At 41.5% G+C, this 17,000-nt stretch overlaps 1 protein-coding gene across 3 annotated transcripts in view; it reads left to right on the forward strand.

Moving 5' to 3' along the window:
- Nucleotides 1–17,000, forward strand: part of ate1 (arginyltransferase 1) — a 56,082-nt gene that overhangs the window by 7,825 nt on the left and 31,257 nt on the right. Inside the window, exons 6-8 of one of the 3 annotated variants that reach the window (XM_080037092.1) lie at nt 4,179–4,384; nt 7,474–7,602; nt 15,595–15,627. In XM_080037092.1, coding sequence (XP_079893218.1) covers nt 4,179–4,384; nt 7,474–7,602; nt 15,595–15,627 — 368 coding nt within the window. Of the gene's footprint in view, nt 1–4,178; nt 4,385–7,473; nt 7,603–9,059; nt 9,189–15,594; nt 15,628–17,000 lie in introns of all 3 variants that reach the window. The other 2 variants (XM_080037093.1, XM_080037094.1) reach the window with 2 other exon arrangements.

Consider the following 17,000-nt stretch of genomic DNA (forward strand, 5'->3'; position numbering starts at 1 on the left):
ATAGTAAGCATCTGGAAAAAGTTAGGCCTATTTATCAATCCAAATGAAAGATATTGTCATTTAAGTTTGATACACTTTACAGAAATTCAGTTTAAATGAGGCAGGCTTTTCTCTGGTTCTTATTACACGGTAAGTATTTTGAAACCAATCACGGCAGTTCTCTGCCCGAACGTTCTATAAAGACAATGATTTTTTGTTTTGTTTTTTTGACTTAAGTTTTATAAAATTTATGAACATTCATTTTCAATCAGATTTTAGCTTATTAAGACACCCAACTTTGATATAATATATTGATTGTTACTATTTTAGACCATGTTTCCAGAGGTTTCCAGAGGCTTCCAGGCCTCAACCAAACTAAATCATGTAATGAGAACAGGCCCCATGCCCACTAATCAAAAGGCAAGGACGCACATCGGAGCAGGAAAGCTTGGTTTTGGCACAGGTTGATCCAGAATGCAGACAAAAAAAATATACAGAGGCAAAATAACATACAAAGACAACCTTCAGTTTCTTCGGCACCACAGCCTTTTTTGCTGACACTGTCAGGGGGAATAACGAGCCTTTTCAGGAGGAAGCGAGGAGGATTTACTATGTAGGCCCGGTGATTCTCCACTCCCCCCTTATTTACCTCCAACAGAAAACACCTGGACATATCTTTCCTCTAGCTTTATGACTACAGCTCTTTATAGCTTTGGGTTGTTTCCAGTTCTAGCTTGAGAAAACATGTCTCCCCATCTGCCATATAGCGTATGCAGAAGGCAGAGGTACAGCAAGACATATGGAATGTTGTGTTTTGCCAAGCTGTGCTAGGATCTGCTTTTTGGGGATTCACAGCTAGTAAAACATCCACACGTGTTTATTTTCCAGTTCAAAATTAAGTATGTTTTATCAATTGAGAACACAGTGTTTCAGGAAGTTCAGGCACTGAAATGTGAGCTGAAACCGTTTTGAATGCTCTAGAGGGACTTATTTTGAAATATTAATTGATTACCATCAGAGAATAGTGCTCCTGTGCAGATCCACTACCTGTAGGTACTGTGTGTGCGCTGAAAACAATCCAGTGTTAATATACAGCCTAGGCTCTGTAAACAGTTATGTAAACAAAGGGGGCCCACACAACATGCCTGTTTACAGAGCCAAGGCTGTGTATTAACACTGGATTTTTTCCAGAGCATACACAAAACGTACAGCTCTGATTCGGACAAAAAGGGATTTTTGCAACAAGCATTCTCCAGAATCTCTAACTCCACTTTCAAAGTGTTGATGGTGGATGGCCCAAATTACGGTAGTTTGTTTGAAGAAGCAGTAAGCAGGAGAGCGTGTTTTACATTTTAAAGTGGCGCACAGTACGGCTTCCCAGAGTGCACTTGTTGACACCGCACCCCACCATGTTAATATTTCAGTGGCTGCTTGCTCGCATTTAACCGCACCCGTCCTCCCACAGAAGATTCATTTGTGTCATTACATGTTTACATGCAAGAAAGCAGTATGTCACAATTCTAGACAGTTAACGCTGAATTTGAGGGTCCTCTGTGTGTGTGTGTGTGTGTGTGTGTGTGTGTGTGTGGGGAAGCGGGGAGGGAGAGTGTCACAGCTTTTATGAAGTGCTAACTGCTGGAGTGGGAGCATCTGTCTTCCACAGGAACTGATCTGTCAGACTTTTATCTTTGCCACGGCTGCATGGGAGTACCTGTGTCTATGTGAGACAGAGAGAGAAAGTGTTTGTGTGTGACGGAGAGAAAAAGTGTGTGTGTGTGTGAGTGATACACAGAGAGAGAAAGTGTGTGTGTGTGAGACGGAGAGAGAGAAAGTGTGTGTGTGAGACGGAGAGAGAGAAAGTGTGTGTGTGTGTGTGTCTGGTGAGAGTGTAATTAGATGTGAAAAGAGGCACATGGACAGAGTGATGGTGGATAAGGATTGATGTGTTTGTGGTTGAGTCAGCGTGATGAACTGGACATAGTGCCGAGTGACTCTTAATCCTTGTTGTGTGTTCGACCGCTCTGTGTAGCGTAGACCTTGCAGTGTTGATTCTGACATAGGAGACCATTTGACCACATTATAACTCTAAGGGCTGTATATTAATGTCAGAGGCCATGCTAGTGGAATTACTTGACTCAGACCTTTGATCAATACTGTAAACATGGACATTGGCATGATACAAGGAGCTGATGAACAGCCTCATTTTCCTCTAATGCTCATAAATGACCTGTAACAGAAAACCAGACCATCAGTGAAAATAACGCTATTTTTATATAGGTTTTATTAATGCCTTTGCACGGGTCAGATCTCCCGGGAACTCTGACAAAACGATTTACTGCAGACAGACCGAAACGGCATGTGTGTGTGTCCTCAACAGTACTAAATCAAAGTCTAATCTGCTTCACCATTGTCATATTGCCATTATTAATCTGTCATATATCACATATAAATACATAACCTCATCACAGTGCATCCTGTGGTCTCTTTCACTAGTCGCTACCTAAACAAATGCACGCGCCACTGGCACGCGCTTGGGCGCTGGTGTCATAAAAACACTACCGCTTATGTCCTTAGGTGCTGCTAAATATCAACAGAGCTAACCTTTAAAAAACGGAAAGTTCCTCGTAGCTATTTTGACAACTTGGATTCTTATGATAATGTGGAACAAGGAAGAGAGTGGTTAGGGACGCAAAGGTCACAGCTGGATTGAAATGTAGATAGGTTATAATTGCCTCTGTTGTAGTCCTCAACTCTTTAGTTTACCACATACATACAGATAAATAGGCCTAGAATCTACATACACTTCCTGCCTTGGACCGTTTGTACTAGTCACAGTGCAGAGGCTCTCTACAGTATCTCACAGTAGAATCAGTAGCTTGAGTCGGCCGAAGCGAGCGCCGCCAGTGAACCTTGACCAGTGCCAGAGTTTCCCTCTCCCCCTTTGAGAGGAGCAAGGCGTCCCTCTCTTTCCGCGTGACATAGGCGAAATATGGTAAGCGAGCCGATGGTGGCGGCTGGCAATAAGACAAGCAGGAAATGGCTCTCGTTTCCTTATTGCTCCAAACAGGATGTGGGCGTGTAAACTGTTGACATGGGATGCCCGGAGAGCTAGAGGGCTTGGCAGGAGCCCAGGAGGTTGTGGTGGAGGTGGAGGAGGAGGAGGAGCAGAAGGATGAAGAGGGGGACAGAGAGAGGGAAACGGGGAGAGATTTGAGTTGCTTCAGAGAATGTTCCAGTTAGTATTGTTGAGAAAGGAGAAGTGGTGTATTTGTGTGTGGGTTTGTGTTTTGTTAGTAACAACCATATCGTTTCAGTGTCAATATTGGGTAAAAAAACACCCTTGGATTCTTTATATCTTCTCCTTCTGTTCCTTTAAAAAAAAATACACACCAGCCAGCTGCTAACCGCTTGAGCTGAACTAACACAGGCCATATTGTTTCAAAGCCTCCTAAGCAAAGATGTAGTGGTAACGATATTGAGGCAGGGAAACAAGTAAATGACTTCCATATAAAGTGGCTTCTTAGGGAGTGGGGTACACTGAAGTAAACGTGGCAGCCCATTTTCCCAAAATTGCCGGAACAAATCTATTGGAAACATGGTCCAACACTTACAAAATTCCCCCCCCCCAAAAATTGAGACTCATCAATACCAGCAGCTTCAAACGAGACTCTTATTCTGAAGGCGGCATAACTGCAAAACTAGTCATCCACATGCAAAAGGAGCGATTAAAGGTGCACTGTGTGTCTCTGGGTGTGTCGGAGAAGTGAACATTTTCTAAGTTATATTCTCATAACTGAATAAACAAACTTTCCGCAAATGAAAATTGTATCCCTGGAACACTGTTTGAAGGTAGAAAGCTAACCGAAAAGTCACTGTTTCACTTTCGTTGTTTGGAGTAACAGGGCCCATGGTTTTGTTTATAAACATATTCTAGCCTTACATTTGGTTCCAGGTGCCTCCATAACAATCTAGTTTAGATTTATGATTATTGAATTACCAAGAATTGCACGTAGAGAAAATATGTTTTGTAAACTAACTGCAGGCTCTGTGAATGTAAACAAACCCACCCTCCCTTAAAACTTTGTAAATGCTACGCCATGTCTTTTGATGAAAATAATTTTAAGAATTATGTTTTCGTTTGACAGTTGTTCTCCTCTCCTCCCCTTCTTCTTCTCTCTCTCTTTTCTACGTGCGTACAGGCGTGGGAGCTGATGCCAGCCGGCCGCCGTGTCGGAAGGCCAAAGACTTGAGGAAGGAGCGACGTCTTCAGAAGGAGCAGACCAGACAGCACCCTGATGGGGTCCCCTCTATTGTCTCTCCCAGCCCACCCACGCCTAACCAACCCAAACCGCTGGAAGATTTCATCAATGAGTCATTGCCTGACGACGCTTCTCATGGCCTTGAGGTGAGCAGAAATATAGAGTATGTACTTTTTTTTTTTTTTTTTTTTTTTTTTTTTTAACATGTGACTTGGAATAAACATTAGCATATTGTGATGATTCCCATCTATCATTTGAGAAATAGTGTTTCTGGTTGGGCTTTCTTTCTCCATAATATTTGGATTTTGTTTAGTTTGGTAACAGCCCTTTTTCCCAAGCTCCAGTGACTTCACCATGTGTTTATGTGTGCGGATGGGGATAGCTGGCCAGAGCCGAGTGGAACAAACCACTTCTTCCCCAGTACAAATCCAACCAAAATGACAGGCACACCACACAAACTGGGTCGCGTTACCCTACTGATGACATTAAAACCACAGTTCCAATCTCAGTTGCTATGGGAGAGGACATGGAAATGAACTTTTGATGTAGAAAGATCCTTGGCAAAGGCCCTCAAGCTGAGGTTGGTAGTGTAACGTCATTCTCTCTCTCTCTCTTGACCAAGATTTGAGCCAGATGCGGTGACGAACCATGCTGTGTGCCTGTCTCTAGTCTATGTATGTACCCCATGAGACTAGACCGACCGGCAAGACCCCTTTCCCAGTCAGCTCTTTCCAATTGGATTAAATCTGGTTTGCCTGCAATTAACGTTCAATTGCACTAAGTGGGCTTGAATTCAAGGTCATCCCTTTGCAAAGGAAGGTTAATTATGTTTTACAAGGGAGATAATTGAAGAGATGCCTCCATTTGACCCATTTAGCTGTTTACATGTGGCCAAGCTGCATCAGATTTGTGGCTAAAGGACAATTTGGATGATAAGCGGTTAAGTGAATCTATCTACTACCAAGCCTCGTGCTTCCATACTGTTGACTGAGCTGCGGGCTTGAAGAGTTTTTCCACACCTACTTTAGAGTATTTTTTAAATGCAGTCCAATTCAGTTTCATGATAAACACATCTGTTCTACATATCACACTTCTTGACTGATGGGAATACTCCAAAATAAAATAATTACAAACAGGGAACAGAAATTTGGCGAGTAAGTTTCTCTTGATATTTTTCATAGTTCACCTTTGCTTACTTTGAAACTGCTGAGTTGACATTTCTATCTGGCATCCATTACCTTTTATAAAGAACTTATTCCTATTTAAGTCATTTCAAATGCCTTGCAAAGAGATAAGTCACAATGACGGGAACAAGAAGTTCAAATGCACCGTTTGTGCCCTCCTTTCCTGGCATTCAATACAGCTGTTGTTCTATTGGCCACCACCAGGGGTCAGTGTGACAACGTGAATCGGAGCCCCTCAGGCGCCTCAGGAAAGTATGGAACTCTTCACCGACTATTCCCCTTACGAGCCTTGTCCACACTTTTCTTATATGTCCATAGCGTTTTTCTTCCTAATCTCCTATCGCTAACATGCAATGGCGCATCAATCACTTTTTACCTCAAAATGGTATGCTGAAGAAAAAGTCTTGAAGATGCAGGTTTAGAGTAACATTATCTTTAATTTTAATGAAGTTATACACATGCTGCTGCTATTATGTGGCTTTATTTGAACATTCTTAAAGCAGACCAGTATGAGACTGTTGGTGTTCAATTTCATTTCCACGCTGTGTACTATCTGCTGCGGTGTTGGCTCACAGGAAGGATCGCAGCTTATCCAAACATATGTGTGGATTCAGAACAAAATTAAAAAGGCCAATCTTCAGCCTTGTCCTTTTATGTAAGCGGCCCCAACGTCTCTGTTTGGCTAAAGGATGTAGATGCCAAGTGGTCATATGAGAGAAACCCACTTAGGTCCAACTCAAACAAACCCCCAGGTTCAATTCCTCTATCCTGTCCGTCCAGGGGATTCTTATGGCACAGCCTCTGTGGCCAACAAAAGCTTCAAAACCAAGAGACCCTTAATTAAATTTGGGCTGGGGAATGTGAAGGTAGAATTCTTCTTCTAGCTTGTGTGTCTTTCTATTGAAGGCCTTTCGTGATTCACCCTGTTAAAAATTATTTATTGCATTGATACATTTAAAAAAAAAATATTACGTCTTTGTATCAATACATGATTATATTTGATCATTTATTTGCTAACTTTTGCACAATTTTATTTTTTTAATTTGGGCTGGTATATCTTAAATAGGACTGCTTTAAATGTAGCGTCCTGCTCATCATAATTTAATAAGAGCATACAGCAGATAGACACTATAGCCTGTTACAGGCTTGATGCAGTATTTCTGATGATGATATCATTGGAGATGCACTAATGCACATTAAAACAAATTAAAATGTGATATTTACCCCTTAGATTTTCTTTATCAAAATAATTTGAAAAGATGCATACTTATATTTCCTGCTGTATCTGCAATTAGCTAACATTTGGCTCACTTATATATAACACTCTTCACATCGACGTTGCTCTACCAGGAACAAATATAGACTTGAAGCAAGTCATCAAAAAGCAGCAAAAACAATTACGGCAATATTAAAAAGCAACTTCATGGCACACTAAACCAAATCAAAACCCTTATTAGTTTACCTTAATCTGAAAAATCCTGTTCATTCATACGTGGTTAAAAGTCTCTGCACACTCTTAATACCTTATTCCTATTGGGTATAAGCAAGAATACATGGTGAAGCACTGGAAATGGGTTAATGATATAAGTACTTAATAGGCTTTATTTATTCTTTTAGAGGACCTCTATGTGATTTTATGAGTTTATTATCACATCAAAAGTAGCATGCTTAGTTTTTTTGAGTTACACCTGCCATTTTGTGTGTCGGGATGGAGATAGACATAACACACCCTCTTTTTGTATTGGTGAGCCACAGATTCTATCGCTGAAAACATTTACTAAAGAAAAATAACACAATTCTCCAAACAGTACGGTTTTCCATTTGAACTGTCTATTTAAATTGTTAATAGGTGTGTCACCCAGCCAGAAGAGTGTGTGTGTATGTGTGTCTCTGTCTTCTTCTCTCTCCTTTTTTTCACACCGTTCTCTCTCTTTGATTTGTGACAATGTGTGTCTCCCCTTTTTCAAATGATGTGAATCACCACTTATGCTCTTCACCAGTACTTTTCTCATTTTGATGTTAACCTTTGTCTGCACGTATTCTTTTTGAAGGTGAGGCTAGTGCGCTCCAATCCCCCTAGCCCGCAGTTCAAAGCCTCTTTCGACGCCTCCTACCAGGTGTACAAACTCTACCAGATGGCCATTCACAAGGACCCTCCTGACAAACCCTCCGAAAGCCAGGTCAGAGGGTGGGGGGCGTAGGTCAACCTGCTCTAGGGGTGCCCAGGGAGGGAGGGAGGGAGGGAGAAGGGTCCACAAGTTTGGATACCTACAGAGGTCATCAAAAGGATTTTATACTGCTTTTATCTTGCTCTTATCTCTCATTGGTTTGTTGTCTTGGTCTCTTTTTTTGTAGATTTGTATCATATAATGGATATATTATTGATTCAACAATTTCTTGATGGCAGTGCTGGATGTAATTTTATATTTAAAAAATAAAATGCAACACAGGTAGTAGTTGTTGTAAAATATCTGTTTTTAAATTAGCGTTTAATAATAGACGAACAGCAAATCATTATGAAGTTTCTTCTTGTAATCTAGTAGGTGTTATTTACATTTTTTGACTTTTCTATTTCTTTAAAAATGTTTTGTTTAAATCATAATGAACATAGCTTAACATTTGCACCATTCACATCAACACCGCTCTCTAGACATAGAAAAGGCAGTTGAAGCAGTAAGGGAAAACCCCCAAATGTCTGTATGAATGAAAAAAAAAATAAAAAGAAGCGGTTTAAAGTGTTGGCATTAAAGAGAGTGTATGTGTAAAAGAAGCGAGTGTCAAAGGCAGAGGTAATGGAGGGGGAAAATGTTTCCATACGCCATGGTTAAGAGCAGTGTTTCTCCAGGTGTCTGAATTGGCCCTCGGTCGGCCGACGGGGTCGTTTGTCTTCAGCCGTTTGGGTTTGGGGGGCAGTTTGTCAGCTGAACCCTCTCCACCTTCACACATTAACGCGGTCTCCGTCCCTCACCCAATCCCCCTTACCATAGTTATCCAAGTCTGACATGGGAATCTCATTTCAATTTAGGATCAATCGGTTCGTATGAGATTTTAATTTCCTTTGTGCGTGCAGTCTGTTCAACCTTGTTTAGAGCAATCTGGAGTGTTGGATGAGTCTTTATGCGTCTAGCTGTGAAGATCCAGTCACACAAAATTTCAGATTCCCGCTTCACCACACCTTACCCGCAAGGACACTGTGTTCAGTCTTCAATCAGCAGAGATCTGTGGTAAAAGCCGGGCAGTGCACTAGCCTCACCTTCAAGTTGCCTGACATCTTGTTATGTTATAAACGCATTTTCAGTCTCCTTGAATCCCAGGGTTTACTTGCATTAATTTGCTGTTTTTGCGCAACAATCTGATACAATCACTAAATCAAGTCTCAAACTGAAAACAGACCCGCTGTGTGTTAGCAGCTTGCCTTGAGGACTAGGAGACTGATGTGAACCCTAACATGCCAAAGCTCTTGTGTAACACTGTTTCAAACCTCTATTGTTGAAGCATGCACCCATGCTTCCTCTCCTTCTGTTTTTTATTTTTATTTTTTTTATAAATACATTTTCTATTTACCTTCCTTGTCAACCCTTTATAAAACCTCCCTCCACCTTATTGCTCCTTCCCCCTTCACACCCTGTGCTTGAAGGTGAGGCTAGTGCCAGTCAACTTTGAGGACCCTCAATTCACAGCGACCTACCAGCAGTCGGTGGCGCTGTACGCCCGCTACCAGATGGCCATTCATGGTGATGACCCCAGCGAATGTAGTGAGAGCGAGGTACTGCATGATTATTGTTCCCCACCTACTGTAGGCTACCGCTGCACACGCTCCAACGCCCTGCTGGCTTTCTATATTTTATATTGTTCAAATTTGATTTCTTTGTATGTTTTTGTTCCGAGATAAAACAAGCACTTCTAAGTTTTTTTGCACTCATTTCTTATTTGTTGGACCAAATAATACAGAATAAATAGTCCAGTTATCATTGACATATTATTTGACAATAATAATGGATAAACATTAGTCGTGTTCCAGTTTAAATATATATTTCTGTAATTGTTGAAGTTGCAGTCTTTATACCACAACAGTTTTATCTCACGGTCTGTCACCTCCTAAACAAATAATTATAATGATTAAACAGCTGTTATTCTTTGAATGTTTGCTGTAATTACAAACTCTACCAAAGAAAGCGAAAAGTACAGCAGTTAATGCAGTGAATGAGAAGTACTGTCTAGTTATAAATAGGAATGGGAAACCAAAACTGTAACCAAGTATAGCTTCATAAAGTTTAAAAATGAATTTTATAATACAGTAAATAATGTTATACAATGCTTAAACACACCTACGTTCCTCCCACCTTTTTATATAAAAGTTAAAGGGGAGAAAATAAAGTCTAGTCGGGATGCAAAAGCGCTGGACATTCCCACTAACCTGAGAGGGCCTTTTGTCCCTCAGGGCTGGAAAAACAACCCCCTCCTCTTCCTCCTCCACCTCCACCCTCCTGCCAGCAAGCCTCTGTAAATTACTGAATTCTCCAGCTTGTAAAAAGTAAAGTGTAATTAATAAATAATAAAAGCTGTCAGATTGGGCAGAGTGTGGCAGATTCTTTCCTAGTGCCCTAACACGAGCTCTATTAAAAGTGAACGTGGGTTTTTTTGTGTGCACAGCTTCAGCTCAGGTTCGTAACTGTACCGTTTTTTTTTTTTTGGATCGGGTTCAAGAGCTGTAGGGGGAAAAACATCTAAATAAAAAAAGAGAAATGAAAAGGTGTGCGGAGCTGAGCAAACAACTCTCCGCTGTCTGTTGGGTTGCTGATGGACTTTCCAGGTTGAACACTTGACTGAATGTGGAGTATTGTAACACAGTGCACACCGAGTGAATTAAGGTTGAGTTAATTACTCTTAAAGGTGAGCCCATTCATTGTAATTCACCCTGACATCTCCACCTCAGGGAGTGCTCTAGAGAAATGACTCTAGACTGTAACAACACTGTATATATTCATTTTGACAGGGTTTGGTTTAGGCCATAAAATGCAGAATTCATTCATTCACACGTTTTTGTGTGCGACATAGAGATATTCCAGAGGTCTTTCAGTTACCGGCCCTTTAAAAATAAGCTCTTTTTTGCTTTATCGCGTAAATACCAGAGACTGGAATTGCCTTCCAAGTCTCGTTCCACTCAAACAAATTTGACTTCATTATCTTGCCCTTAGTAAGACTCATTAGTGTGACAGCCACTCTCCGGCCCACGGTAATAAACTCTGCTGATTTTATTTTCTTGCTCGTCAAGCTTCTGGTTAACTCCAGTCCTGCTGTCTTCCCAGAAGCCCCAGATATCCCCCATTGTGGCCCCACTGTGGCTTTCATAAAGAAATGGGAAACACATTGTTCGTGTGGTGATGGCACAATCTGATGCCGTGCCATTATGTGCCCACTGTGCTGCTACCTGGGAAGCTGCAGTCATTTAGTATTTGTGGAGGAGGTATTCATTTATTAATCCATTAAAAAGCGTTACCTAGGGGACAGAATGTGGAATACTGTCAGCATGGCTCTGGGCCAGTAGATAGGAGTGTGTGTGTGTGTGTGTGTAAGTGTGTGTGTGAGTGTAAGTGTAGCAAGTTGAATTAGCCTGCCAAAATGTTGCTACCATTAGACAGTATTATGTCCTGGAGGCGAATGGCTTTGTTTGTTTAAGGATGTATGCATTTCCTGTCGTACCATGACTGGAAGGAAGCCAGACATTATTCCTTCCACATCCAATCATTGTTTCCTGACAGAGTTGAAGCACATACATGCAATTATTTAGACGCACACACACACATATACATACACATACACACACTCTAACTCTAACTCACACTTACTGGTCTTAACTGTTTTGCTGAGCCGTGACTCTGAGTTCCTGCACATGTGGCATTCATTCTCAAGAAAACAAATCCTGTTGAATCTGTATTTACTCTTCTTGATGGCCTGGACCTTAACAAATGGAGAGAGAAGTATATGGAAACATTGTAAAAAATTGAAGAAATTATTGATGATTGATGATAAAATAATTTTTAGCTCACATTAACTTACAGCTATTAGCAACACGGTAATGCTCACAGATGAGTGATTCAATACAACCTATAAGCAGCATGTTCACTTCATCTTATGATTTTTTTTACCCACTGATGTGTTGGTTACAGCTGGGTTCCGGCAGCCCCTCTGCGCGCACTGAATTAAGTACTGATCTAGTCGGCATAAGTTTGGTGACTAGAGCTTTTTGGGTGTTTTTTATATAATTTAAATTTATTTTATATAATGTGAGAGTGAATACAAGCACCTTGTCGTAGGCGTAAGCACAGCAATTTGAGTGAGTAAAGCGCACGATGATGAGAGGCCTAAGTAGCAATTAGGCCTAAGCAGATGTGTGTGTTTATACGTACTGTATGTGTGTGAGTGAAGACACGACAGTTTGTGTGTGTGTGTGTGTCTGTCTGTCTGTGTGTGCGCAAGTCGGAGACGGCTGCTTGCCCTCCTAATCGTACACAGATGAGTGTTTACTATAGGAAAGGGAGAGTTAGAGAGGAAGTGATGGACTCCATGTGTTGTGGATGAGACCGTTCCAGAAGTTGCTCCGATTTACAGGCGTATGCGTTGTTGTATTAGCGTTGGAGAGAGAGTGAGATTGTATCCTCAGATATTGTGTACACGTTGTTGGTTTCCCTTGCTGTCCTAATGTCTGAGTGAATGTACCTACGCATTCAGTTCATCTCCTGCAGAGTGGGTGAATGAGTTTGTCTGTTGGTTTGTTTATGTGTCTGTGTCAGCCCTGGCATGGACATGCAACCTGCTGTATGTCAGTGGCTGGAGAGGGCTCGACCCTGCCAGGCTCCGGGAGAGCGAGCCTCACCCAGCCAAGCAGGGTTGACACAGCAGTGGAAAGCCCTGCTAAATCCTCTTGCTATGATTACCCAGCGGCCCCCTTGATGACGGCCTGATATAGGTGGGACTGAGGAAGTATCCAAGTGTGCATTTGCGTACATTGATAAGCTCCCCTGCATAAAGGTCCACACACTTACTTGTCTAATCAAATAAAAGAGCATTTTACTACCAGGCGGATTCACAGTTCCACACACACAGCAGCAGCCAGTGTCGTAGCTTGGTCTCTATAAATGATGTCATCTAATAACCGCAGCTGTTGTTCTGTGGGTAAACCATTTAGTTGCTGTGTGTGTATTAAACAAAAGTTTCATTTGGAGCCCTCAGCAGTATTGCACATTGGTAGGCTTTGCTGTTGGTAATTTGTTGACTGGCAATGCAGTAGTCACTGCAATGTTCCTGGCACCGCTTCACAGAGTGTATTGCTGAATTTGATAAGCCTTTTTATGCATGGGAAAAGATAATTGTCGACTAAACCAATATATTCACAACAATTTCCACATCGATCATGGCACGTTAAAACCTTTATATAAAATGCACTCTGTTTGGCAGGTGTTTACAATTAGAACAACATTTAAATAAAACAATTTTGGGGTAGAATTCTGGGTAACACTTTATATAAAGGTTACATGAATCATCATGAATTAATGCCTGACTTCAGACTTACCCATGAAGAAGACATGATGATCACAAGTAATAGCTCAGCGATTATGATGATTGAAATACCTTAGCTGATGCATTCATTGATTTATTGTTCCTGTGTTAAATCATTCATTAGATACTGTGTATCCTAGTGTATTACTGATGGTTCATGAAGTTATATGAATGACTTTATGCATGAAGTCAGGCATGAATTCATGTTCATTCATGTACCCTCAATGTAAAGTGTAACAGTTTCACATATTCTTCCTGGGATGGATGTAAACTCAGAGATTATAGAGTTTTTTAAGAGATTACAGTGACTAGGTCAAGATTTTGCATGTACAAAATAAATGGAGAATGTAAAAAAGAGATAAGAGCAGTTATAGGATCAGAACTGTCATTAGTATTTGTTCTGTGTGGGAGCTGCTCTGTTCATCCCCTCCTCCGCTACACTGCTCTCCATCCTGGATTCTTTGAGTCGAGAATTGAAGGCTGTGTATTGCATCTTGTTGTATTCACAACTGCAGCAATCATAGTTAATGAAACCTCCTAGAATACATTGTTTTTTTTCTAGTTGATTTTCTTCCTGAGTTCTGTACAGTAGCTGTCTTCTTGCTTGAGCCTCATATTTAATACCGTCCCATATTTTTCTGACTGGAACTTAACTAATATTTTCTGCCTTTTTTAATAATTTTTGTATGACGACAATCCAACGCAAGTGGGCGAGTTTTTTGAAGGTAGTGAACGTTGTTGTTTCAGGCAAAGGTTAAATAGAAATGACAGATGACATCGCATCATTCTTTAGGCCCTGTCTCTGCCAAAACATCATCCCCCGTGTTGGACAACAGCGCATTAGTGTCCCCGACACACACGTCAGCTGTGACGGACAGACGGAGAAACACACGCTCTTTTGGATGAGTTCAGGCTACTGGCAGGCATTTTTGACTTGCACCTAAGCCAGGGCTGTCCCACACAGTGAACCATGCCTTCAGCAGTCATTCCTCTTCTTACTAGCTGACACACTCGCGTATACGAACAGAGTCATGTTGACAACTTGTGGGAATTTCCAGTAAAACAAATTGGTTTTATTAAGAAGGAAAGACAGATATTCCCTCAATGATGTCTTCTCAGAACAACTTGGATTCATTCATTTATTGACTGACTCAGTTAGACACTAGTTTTTTCAGCAATCATGACTGAAATGAATTACGTGTCTGAGAAGCTATAGTTAGTCTATTGATCTTTATTGTCTGTTTTTTTTTCTTTAGAAAGATATGCAAATAGTTGGGATTATGTTTTCTAATATACAAGGCAAACAATGGCCTTTCAGTAGAAATGTGTTGTTATCCTATTAATGATATGCTGTCAATAGCCACGGATGGTTCAATCCAAATGTGGTGCAGAATTTTTTATGAAATCATCTTTGCTGCTGAAGCTCTTGTCAGTCTGTGAAACCGCAGTAAAAACCTGCTTCAACACCTGCTAATCCACCTTAAAGACATTCATTACGTATGTTTCAATGGAGACTTTTATATCCTAAATATTCCAGCCTGTCAAGAACCTTTAGTCCAGGAAAAAAAGCCCTCAATCCGTTTTTTTAATGCAATATATTGCTTTTAAGAACCCAATATAAGTCCAACCCAAGTTGGTGTCATGGTGTGAGTAAGGGAAAACGCGGAAAAATCCCACATTATTAACGGTAGCCACCGGTTAATAAAGAGTGTCTTTATGTAACCTCCTATTTTATAAGCCATTTTACATCACTCATATCCACAGTGTTTATTTAGTCCTGTCTGGAAGCTCTCTAACCTCTTGTTTGGGTTCGTTCCATGCCATTCTAGATCCCTGTTCTTCTCACTAGACAGTGGAACCAAAGTGAAACATATCTGCAAATGAACCACACAGCTGGATTGTAGCATTTTTTTTTCTTGTGAAATATGAACTTGAAGCTGTGTGATGTGTGGTGCAAGAGGGTGAGATCGACCAAAAAGAGTAAACCAAAAGCTGTCCATCACTGCTCCACTGTGGCTGTGCTGCTTCTCATTATAGACATTATAGAACGGCTTTGGCCCCTCAAACGTGGAAGCGTGCTACGTTTGTCCTCCAGCCCCTGCAGGTCAGCTCGTCTGTAAACACTCCGCTCTCAAGCCGGGTGATAAAATAGAAGAGCACAGGAAATAGTAAAGAGAAATGGAAGAAAGATTTAAAGTTTCCACAGACCTAAAGTATCCCCAGTAATTGATATCTGATGTGCGTTTTTTAGCATGTGTTCACAGATAGGCTATTTTGACATCAGAGCAACGCTGATTATTTTAGCTGTCACAATGTCCTCCCTGGACTGTGAGCCTTCAGTTGATAGGCTAAATGTTTTCATTTGTGTAAATACAGCCTTCCTTTTAATGTCCCTTTTTTTTTTTGTAAAAGGGGTCGGGGCTGAATTTGATACGTGACACCTGAGTTAGGGGGGAAAATGAGAAAGGAGGATAAACTATGTAGGACAGCAATAGGAGACGTGTATGGTTTTCATTTATGCCTTTTCAAAAGAGCTGGTGACCCAAGAACTAACTGTTTTTCTCTCTGTTCACCCCCCCCCCCCCCCCCCACCTCCCTGCCTCCCTCCACAGTTCCGGAGATTTCTCTGTGATTCACCACTAGAGGTATGTATTTCCTTTGGCTCGCTGACAGGTTAATAAAAGCACTTTTAAATGTCTATTCATCCATATGTGTTACCTGTAATGACTTGCCCCGACCAAGAGAAGGTCTTCCTGTTGAAATTACTGTCATGGAGTCGATGATAACGATTTGACTAATGTCTAGTTCTTCATCAACACAATCTCTAAAGGGGATGAATGTACACTGGTTCCCTTCGTCCTGCACAAACCTACACAACCACCTTTGCTCTCTCTCTCTCTCTCTCTCTCTCTCTCTCTCTCTCTCTCTCTCTCTCTCTCTCTCTTTCTCTTCAAGAGCCTTCCAGCTGGATTGAGGGAGGGGGGTTAAGGGATTCAAGAAAGGGGTTTTGTTTCATATTGAAGGGGTTTTAATTTAGCCCTAAGTGAAAGAGGTTGTAAAGTGTTGGAATGTGGTGTCCATATTGCATTTACGACCATGGTACGACAGGCCTGCAGACCGGTCCTAACCACTGGCCTTCACACAATGGGACATACCCCTGCTCTTCACTTTGGGCTGGTTAGGCAGCAACGTGTGCATCACTTTGGGACTAGGCAGACAGATGTTTAATCAAGTTTGATTTCAATTTCTGGTGCATTAATTAGTACAATCTTGCTGGTAATATATTAAATGATCACATTTTAGATGCATACAATATGAAGGATATTGTTGGCCTCTGGAAGAGGATTGACGGTTAAGCTACGGTATTCTTTGTGGTCACTGAGTGAGATGTGGATGCTGCCAGGCATCACTGAGCACTTAGCAGCAGCCTTCAGTAACACCAGTGGACCTGTTGGGTCAGGACAATTACACCAGCAATTAGACCCAGGATGGGCACTTGTAACAGCCACTTTAATGGGATTGAGGTCCAGGAGCACACACACAAACACTGGCTGACACAGTAACACACACAACGTAGTCACACACAGTGTGTTGCCCCGTGGGCCCCCTCAGGTCTTCACTAATGAACATCATTAGTGTTTATAGGAAACAAGCTTTTATCACCTCGTCAAGGCTGGCGGCCAGGCACACTGAATTACACAGTTCTGCACACATACACACACACGCACTGTGGCAAACTGCCTCACATATCTTCCTGCCTTCGCTGTCCCCTCCTCTCACTCTGGTCTCCATTCGTTTGGCCTCCTCTCACCCAACTTGTTTTTATTTCTTTGTCTGATCTCGCTCCCTGTCTTCTCCCATGTCTCTCCAAATGCTCTCCATTTCAGAGTTAATATGTGTGGCTCTCTGCGCTACCTCTGCGTGTTGGCCTCCATCTGTCTCCAATCAGAGCGCTATTAAAACACACACACACACACACACACACACACACACACACACACACACACACACACACACA

The sequence above is a fragment of the Ammodytes marinus genome, assembly GCF_949987685.1.
Source record: "Ammodytes marinus genome assembly, chromosome: 11".
NCBI classification, from domain to species: domain Eukaryota; kingdom Metazoa; phylum Chordata; class Actinopteri; order Uranoscopiformes; family Ammodytidae; genus Ammodytes; species Ammodytes marinus.